Source organism: Capra hircus, chromosome 13, assembly GCF_001704415.2.
Source record: "Capra hircus breed San Clemente chromosome 13, ASM170441v1, whole genome shotgun sequence".
Taxonomy (NCBI): domain Eukaryota; kingdom Metazoa; phylum Chordata; class Mammalia; order Artiodactyla; family Bovidae; genus Capra; species Capra hircus.
Genome location: NC_030820.1, coordinates 41445866 through 41454770, shown reverse-complemented (window position 1 = coordinate 41454770; position 8905 = coordinate 41445866). Strand labels below are relative to the sequence as shown.

General features: G+C 51.3%; 1 protein-coding gene across 1 annotated transcript; it reads left to right on the top strand.

The window, feature by feature from the left end:
- On the top strand, nucleotides 6303–8905 carry CST11 (cystatin 11). Its single transcript, XM_005688089.2, has 3 exons — nucleotides 6303–6527; nucleotides 7092–7196; nucleotides 8785–8905. The coding sequence occupies exons 1-3, from the start codon at nucleotides 6303–6305 to the stop codon at nucleotides 8866–8868; spliced, it is 414 nt and encodes a 137-aa protein (XP_005688146.2). The 3' UTR covers nucleotides 8869–8905.

The window sequence follows — 8905 nt, the reverse complement described above, 5'->3', positions numbered from 1 at the left end:
GGAGTCACGTGAAGTCCTGGGAGCACCAGGAAGCCCATTCCTGGGCAGCGGCCAAGGCTGCCTGTGACCTTGGCTGGAAGCAACAGCCCCCAGATGAGCCCAGGGGAGTATGGGGTATGCAGCCAGCCGCAGGGGTGTCTAAGTGACGCTGTCCTCCCCACTGCCCTGATAGCAGCTCCTAACCATAGCTGATCTCCTAGCCGTCTTCTCTCATTGACTATCAGCTCACGTCCACTACAGTCAGAGAACAGCTTTCCTATTATGTCTCTTCTGGAAACTTGCTGAGGTTTGTTTTACGACCAATATTCCACAGGTTCTTGAAACGGCTGTATGCTCTGCATTTTTCAGGTGCAGCGTTAGGTACTGACGCATCCACCGCCAGTAGGCTCTAGCAGATATTGATGCATCTCAGGTCACCTGTGTGACCAAACTTTTCTCATATGGACTCTCTCTACTTTATTTTTTTGTTTGGTTTAGGTTTGTGTCTGGGTCTGTTTTTCTGCCCGTTACTGAGAGCGGTGTTAAAGTCTCTCATTGTGATGATAATTGTGGATGTGTCTAGTCTCCTTTTCTCATAACTGTGTACATTTGAGACACTGTCATTAACTGCTTGTACAAACAGAGCTGTGGGGCCATTTTAGTCTCATCAATGATCCCTCTACATCCCAGTGATGCTCTCGCTGTGGGGTCAGCCTTGTCTGACCTCAGAGTAGCCACCCCGCAATGCTTTCACTAGCGTTTCCATGCTGTATCTTTATCCGTCTTTTCACTTGCAGATAGTGCCTTAATAATTAAGTATGTGTCTTGGTAAACAGCATGGAGGTTTTAAAGTCAGTCTAACATTCTTTTATTTAGAGGATTTATCCCATTTGTGATGACTCCTATCACTTGGCTGTATGTTCATGACTTCCCAGGTGGTGCTACTGGTAAAGAATCTGCCTCCCAGTGCAGGAGACACAAGAGACATGGGTTCGATCCTTGGGTGGGGAAGATCCCCTAGAGTAGGATACGGCAACCCACGCCAGTCTTCTTGCCTGGAAAATTCCATGGACAGAGGAGCCTGGCAGGTTCCAGTCCGTGGAGTCTCAGAGTCAGACACGACTGAGTGACTAAGCACAGCACAACATGGAGGTTATCACGTTAAGTTTTTCTTGCAGTTTACTGTGAACAGAAAACGTACTCTGAACCATGTCAATCTTTTGAAATTTTTGAGATTTCTTTTCTCTTTGGCTGGCTGAAATGTTTTTATTTTGTCTTCATTTTTGAGCAATATTTTTGCTGACTGTAGAATTCTAGGTTGTCACCTTTTTGATCTCTTTACACTTTCAAAGTAGGGCTTCTGAGAATGATGTATTTCCAGTTGACTTTCACTCTTAGGATGCAGTTCTTCATGGTCTCCACTGAAATCCTGGGATATTCATCACAGTCCTCTTTGGCAGATACCACACTCTAGGTTTTTGTTCCCTGAGTTGAGACAGAGAAGATGCCTTTTCTTCAGGGGTATTTCTCCCCAGCATCTGGCAAAAATACTACTGTGGGTGTCATAGGGAACCTTGATGGAAGGGAACCTGGAGATTGGAGAAGACAGGGATGCTGGTGAAGGCCATACGAAAGCCCAAGGAGCAGACCAAGGTCAGCAGGCCTCCTCCTCACCCACACCTCTGACCTTGACCCTGGGATGATAGATCCATAACTAAACATGCACCTACAGGACATGACTACTCCTTAGCCCTTAGCAGGTCTGACTGTTGCTATTCCAGAAGTAGAGAGGGATCAGGATGGCTGGCCTGGCACCTGCTGGGAGAACAGAACTGCCATTTCTCAGGGCAGTGGGGTGAGGTGGGGGGGCCTACAGCAATGTTGGAGGTGGGGGGCACAGGCAGAAGGGAGGCCCAGACTGCCCTCTGCCCCCAGAAGGACACGTGCCATGTGGCCAGGCTGCCGTGCATGTCAGGCAAACACGAATTTAAGGAAGCTCTACAAAATAGTGACCCTGCAGAAAGGTCATGGTCATGAGGTCAGTGAGAGTCTGAGGAGTGGCCCCGAAGGAAGGAGTGAAGACGGCCCTTTCTCCAGGAGCTCCTGGCAGGATAGGTACTTCCACGTCCTGGTGCCCAGTTACTGGCGAAGTGGGGTGTGTGCCTGTCCCCGACCCCTGATGAGTCTGAGCACCAACAGGGGACGCCTCTGCATTCTATCCCGGACTCCTTGGTTGCACCGTGGTTGGAGAGGAGGACCCACCTGTGTGGGGGGGTCGCTCACTCACACGCTGAGGGTGATGGGCATCACATTGGCAAACTCCTCTCCAGTGCCTCAGGGGAAACACTTCTTTGCATTGTAATTACAGCATTCCCCTAAATTGGAGATTCTTTGAGATGAAAACTACTTTTGAAAACACAATAAAATTGGGACACAGCAGTCGCCTCGGCAAGTGAAAACGGGTCTGAAGAGGGGAGGTGAGCCCAGCATGGTGGGCCTGGTGCAGCACCAGGGGACCCCAACTGCACCGGGGGAGGGTGGGGTGTACCCTGGAAGTCCTGGGCCAGCGCTCCCGATCCGGCAATAGGAACAAGCCTTGGTGATTGTGACACGGAATCGCACGTTGTCGCGGCTGGAGATGGCTTAAATGCTGCCTAGCGGCACCACCTGGAAAGAGGGGCAGAGCTCCACATGGGCATTTCTGGCCGAAATGCCCAGGCCATCAGAGGGAGCCCCACAGTGCTGGTGGTGTCCAGGGCATGCAGCGCTGTGGGGAAGGGTAGGCAGTCCAGGGATGCTGGTGAGCAGGTGATACTGGCCAACGGGGCTCCATTTCACTGGGATGCCTGGAAGACAGTGGAGCTTGTGCCTTGGGGTGAGGGGTCCCCTGAGCAGGGCATCAAGTCCCCAGCTCCCATCTATCCTGTGTGGAAATTGCTCCCTCTCCCCACTGCTTCGGCCTGTCCCAAAGGTGGGCACATGTGCCTGTGGCCAGGGAAGCCAGGGCTCCATGGTGGGAGGCCTGGGGAGCAGGTTGAGCCCCTCTGCTGCTCTGTCCCCCGGGAGGGTGGGCCCTATCCCTCACCTGGCAGTGCCTTGGGGCAGGATGGCTGCACTGACCTGGTCTCATGCCCTGGCTCCAGCCCCTGCGAGCGGAGAGTGGGGAGGATGGGGGCTTTCTGGGAGGGTTCTGGAGAGGGCTGCCAGCACACACCTCCCACTCCCCCATCGCTGCCGGGAGCCGGGCAGGGGTGCCCATCCCTGTGTAGGTAGCCAAGTCTGAACTGACAGCTCTGGGAGAAGCCCTCCAGGGGCAAGACAGGGAACTTGAAAGCCAGGGGTCTGGGGAGTGGGAGGGTTGGAGGCACAAATCCTGTCTCTTCCCTCCTCGGTCCTCTTCTGGTCCAGCTCCCAGACGGTCTATGGCAGCAGAATGGACAGCAGAGCAGGGATGGCTGATCTTCAGCCACATAAATATTGAGGGAGTGGAGCGTTCCCGTCCTATCAGAGCTGCTGTGGGTCTAAGGTGGTGAGACAGAACTCCATTAATTTTTCCTGTCTCTGTTCTCCTGCTCCGTGACCCCAGCATTGGGTGTAGATGTGGGTTTGCAAAGCCGAGCAAGAAAGGGAAGATCCAGGGAACCAGAAAGGACCGGATGGATCATAGGAGCTCAAGAAAGTGGACCTGAATGGCACGAGTGTGGTTCTAACCCTAATGGCACAAGGAAGATGTGAATGGAAGAAAGGGACAGACCACCACCCAGCCAGCCTGGCTCCTGCAAAACACACATGTACAGACCCACAGCCCTGCAGGACTGACACAGAGCTGACCTGATCCTGAAACCACAACCCACAGAATGCTGGTCAGAATTTGTGCCCTGAATGCAGCTGGGTGAATCGCCCACTGAAACAAAAATACCAACATTCCCCAGAGAGCGCAAATAAGATACAGACTCTCATAATACAACTTTCAGAACATCCAGGATATGACCCAAAGATTACTCAGTATACAGAGAACCAAGAAAATTACAGCTCTCCTGGGGGATGGGGGGGACCAATCAGTAGAGGCCAGTGCTGAGATAACTCAGGTATTGGAAATATCTGACAGACTTTAAAGAAGGTATTATCCAAAAATTCCAGGCACTTCCTTGGCAGTCCAATGGTTAAGACTCTGTGCTTCCAATGCGGGGGGACCAGGTTCGATCCCTGATTGGGAAACTAAGATCCCACATGCTCTGTGGCCAAAAGGAAAAATGAAAGTTCCAAGTGGGAGTAAGCACTTTTCAAAGATTGGAAAGGTAGGAACTATTTGTAAGAAATAGAAGATAGCCTTAAAAACCAAATAGGAATTTTACTGATATCCTGGAAAATTAAAAAAACCAAAATAAAAATCTCATTAGTGACCTCAAGAGCAGACTGAAGATGTCGGCAAAAAGGGCTTATGAACTTGAGGACAGATCAACAGAAGTTATCCATTACAAACACTAAAGAGGAAGAAAATGTTTAAAAGCATGAATAGAGCTTCAGCAGTCTATGGGACAATTTAAAAAGGTCTTTCATGTCATTTTACTCTCAGAGGAAAATGAAAAGTGTTACAGAAAAAGAAGAAGAAAGGGGGAGCCGAAGGAAGAAAGAGAAGTGATAACGGCTGAGACTTTCCCAAATTTGTCAAAGACACAGGTTTATGAAACTTATTGAACCCCAAAACAAGTAAATTTTAAGAAATCCACATCAAGGTACTGCTAAAAAAACTAAAGACAAAGGAATAAAAACCTGAGAGCCTTTAGACAAAAGACATAATTTACAGAAGAACAAAAATTTGAACAACTGCAAATTTCTCATCAGGAACAGAGAAGCTAGAAGGGAGTAGAATAAGACTTTGAATTCTGAGAGATAAGAACTGCCAAACCAGAACCCCATAATCAGGGGAAATATATTTAGGGATAATCATGATATGAAGATGTAATCAGCTGAGGACAGGTTTAAGATATCTCATTGCCAGCAGATTTGCTCTGGAAGAAGGGCTAAGAGAATTCTTCAACAAGGAGAAATTTTCTGAGTTCTTCATGGGCTGAGTAACCTTGGATTGCATTCTGGGCATATGAAAATTGTGTAATGAGACTGTGTCTTATCTCTATGGGAATGTTGGTATTTTTGTTTGGGAGGATGGAGGAAAGGGTTGCGTGTGAGTGAGGCAGGAGCTTCTGGAAGGACAGCGGCCCAGCCCACACCTCCGATGTCCAGAGCTGTGAGATAATAAATGTGTGTCGTCTTAAGCTGTTGTTGGTGGTAGCTTGTCACCGCAGCCCCCAGAAGCTAACCAACTGCCCAGAGAGGAGAGGTCACTGCCGTGGAGGATGAGGGAGAGCCTGAAGGGACCTGCTGGGGCTGGAGCCCTGCAGCAGGGGCTTCTTGGTCTCTCCCCTTACTCTCTTCCTCCAGACCAGGAAAGTCCAGGATGTGTGATGAGACAGGAGCCAGGGCAGACTGAGGGCCATGGGAGAAAGAAGATATCTCTCCCTCCCACAGGCAGGCCTCTGGGTTGGAGAACCGCATCTCCAAACACCTTCTAAGCTCTGGGCATCTGAAGACCCTGCCCAGATGCTGGTACCGGATGGAGGCTATGTGTGTACTGTCCGAGTGCCACAGAGGGTCGCAGGGACAGGAAACATCACTGGTCCATCCGCAGGGATAGCAGGACATGAACACAGAGCCACGTCAAGGCCACACCTGCAAGTTTCCTTATGGGGCACAGCCTCCATTTTCTGGGGAACCTCAGCTTTTCCGGGGAGTCCCAGACACCTCTCACAGCTAATAAATAGCAGGAGGAAGATGCCAAGGTTTGGGCTCATGGGCAAACTTGCATCCTGGCCAGCCTGGGAAGTGGAGAGGGGACCAACCGGGAGAAAGTCTAAGGATGATCACAGAGACAGAACATGGTGTTCAGGGCTCCACCTCACTCCACTGCCCTGGGACCCAGCGCCCCCGTGTCCCTATCGCTTCCTGCCCCTCCAGGCCTCCCATGGCCTGGCTGGGCTGAACTCAGTGGACGGAAACCACAGGCTGGCTCCCACTCAGAGACACTAGGCTAGCAGGAGGGTCTAGCCTGCCCAGAGAGCAGCCCCCTAGAGAAGGGGGAGGGGTGGTTTGGTGGGTGTGTGTATTTCAGATGAGGAGGCCTGGGAGGAGGACGCAAGTCTGCCCAGCTCTCCCAGCGGGCTCTCACCTGCAAGATCAAGAGGAGAAGAACGGCTGTGGGTGTGGGTGGCACCTAGCTGCCTTGAATCCACTGGGCAGAGCAGCCCCAGGCAGGGCAAGCCACAATGGCCAGAACCTGGCAGGGCCCCCGGCTGCTGCTGGCTGTTGTGGGGGCTCTGGTGGCCCTCAGCTATCAATCAAAGCGGAGGACCTTCATTCTTGTCTACGAGGTGCCTGTGTCAGACCCCGTGGTGGTGACCACCATGGACTTTTTGACTGAGGACTTCAACAAGAAGAACGAGGACCTGTACAACTTCAGGATCGTGCGTGTCCTGAAGGCCGTGAAGAGGGTCTGTGTGCCTCCCCTCCCCTTGTGCCTTTCTCTGGGGATCTGTGGGCTCAGGGCAGCCATGCAAGTGAACTCAGTCTTGTTTAGTCCAAAGTGGGTGTTTCAAGAGAAGCAGAAATCTCCTGGAGCGGATGAAGTGGAGTCGCTTAAATGATACCCAAGACCAGGGCTGTACATCCTGGTTCAAGGGCCTGAGCTGTGGGAAGGGGACTCCTGGGCACTGGGAGACCATGTGTGTGCACGCTGGGGGCTGTCTCCATGAGGGCAGCAGCACCCAGCACCAACAGCTGAGGCGGGCTGGCCCTCAGAGTCTAGCCTGCTGCTCTCTGCCCTTTACATCAGCAACACATGGGTCACCAAGGGTGACTTTGCCCATGGAGTGGCTTCTGGGGAATTCTGCTCAAATGGCAGAGGGGCCAGGGGAGGCAACCAGGAAGGGGAGAGGGGAACCCATGGGTATGTCCAAGGAGGGCCTTCAACCTGGGTGCCCCATGAGGAACTCCCACCCCCGGAAGTGACAGAGATGGGAGAGGGGTCCTTTATCCTTCGTCTTTGCCTCCCACAGCTGACTGACCACCTGGAGTATCAGGTCAACCTGGAGATGCGGCGGACTACCTGCCTCAAGTCGAAGCTGACCAACTGCTCCTTCCAGGAAGGGAAACTCTACAAGGTACTGGGCATGTCACCAAGAAAGGGCTCACCTCCCGGGGCTCTGCTTCTCAGCTGCTGGAAGAACGATGGGGAGGCAGGGGGCCCAGGTGGAGGAGCAGAAGTGGCTGAACTGCAGGGTTGGGGCGGAGCACTCTGGCCCCAGGCAAATAGCTGGTTATAATAATATTTTAGCGGCTGCAGGACTTTGCTGGTGCACCCACTGAATATCTGAACATCAGCCTGTTGTGAACGCACAATCACTGGGCTGTAGGCTCTGTTCCTTTACCAGCAGTGTTGAAGCGAACAGGAGGAAGCGATAGAAAAATGGGTCAGGAATAGTTCAATCAGGGGTGGAGTGGGTCAGGGAGGGGAGAAGCCTGCAGGCACGTGACCTGGTGAGGAGCCACCTCCCCAAAAATGGCTTCATCCCCACCCAGTGTTCTCATACTGGGAAGGTCAGCTGGGCCATCATCACTCAGGAGGTGTACCATCACACACACACACACACACACACACACACACACACATACACACACACATGTCAGAAGGGCCCATGTGCTCAGGGGCCTTGAAGATCTCAAATCCTACAGGCCCTGCAAACCACAGCTCTTTACCCAAAGGGACTATGTGAGGGTGATCACGTAGTAATCTTGCCTAGGACAGTCCTGTTTGCTGTCTGACTTCCTAGTGTCATTGTTAACACCATCCTTATTTGCTTACAACATGTCCTGGTTTGGTTCCTAGATTTCTGGTCACCCTAGTTCTAGTGGCCTGTGTGATAAACGTGTCCATCCACAGGCTCCTCCTTCCATGGAAAAGTCTTCAAAATCTAGCAAGTTAGACTTGTTGGTGGAGAAGATCATGAAGTCTATGAAAAGAGTAATTGATGATTACAGTAAACTTAGTCTTGTCACTGTGAGAGATTGAATTGTGGAGTCAGTGAATTCTATCTTAGGAGAAATGTTAATGTTTAAGTCTCCCACCCCACCGTGTCCTTGCTCTGGGATTTCTAAGAGAGCAGGAAAGCAAAATCACACTATGAAATGATAATAATGTACAAAATCTGTTGATCGAGCTTTCATTGTTGGAAATGAAATGGGATCTTGGGAGAGAACCAGGAAGGAAGGCGAAGGTGTGATGACAGGTGGATGGACAGATGAAGGGAGGAAGAAGAGGAGAGGGAATGGGTCACATGGGAGGAAGGTGAAGGCAGGCGTGAAGGGGTGAGGTAGGAGAGCGGGCGGAGGGAGAGAGGGAGGGGAGCAAGCAAGGGCAAGTGTGGCAGGAACAGTACACGCGTAGAAAAGAAGAGGGAGAAAGTCAGTTGTTCCCACAGTGACGTGGGTGGGGAGACACTTTATCTCCAGTCTCCAGTTCCAACCAGGGGCAGAAGGCGGTTTTGTGGGGGTGGTTTCAGCAGGGACACTATCAAACCCTTAAAATCAAAATAAAGACAGACCCACACGTTGCCTGGAGGTGGATTGGGATGGGGCAGGGTTGGGGGAGCCTGTCATTTCCCCATCCACATGTCTGACACCTTCTTTCCCCTTTAAAATGTTTACCTTGTGTGTTGATCTTTTCTACATTTTGTTTTGTGTTTATTTTAGAAAATCGATTGCTACTTCTCAGTATTTGTTATTCCCTGGTTTGAAAAGTATAAAGTTCTGGCTCAAAACTGCACAAATGTCTAGGTGTCTCAGAGTGCAGATCACAGACACTGTGCCTCAA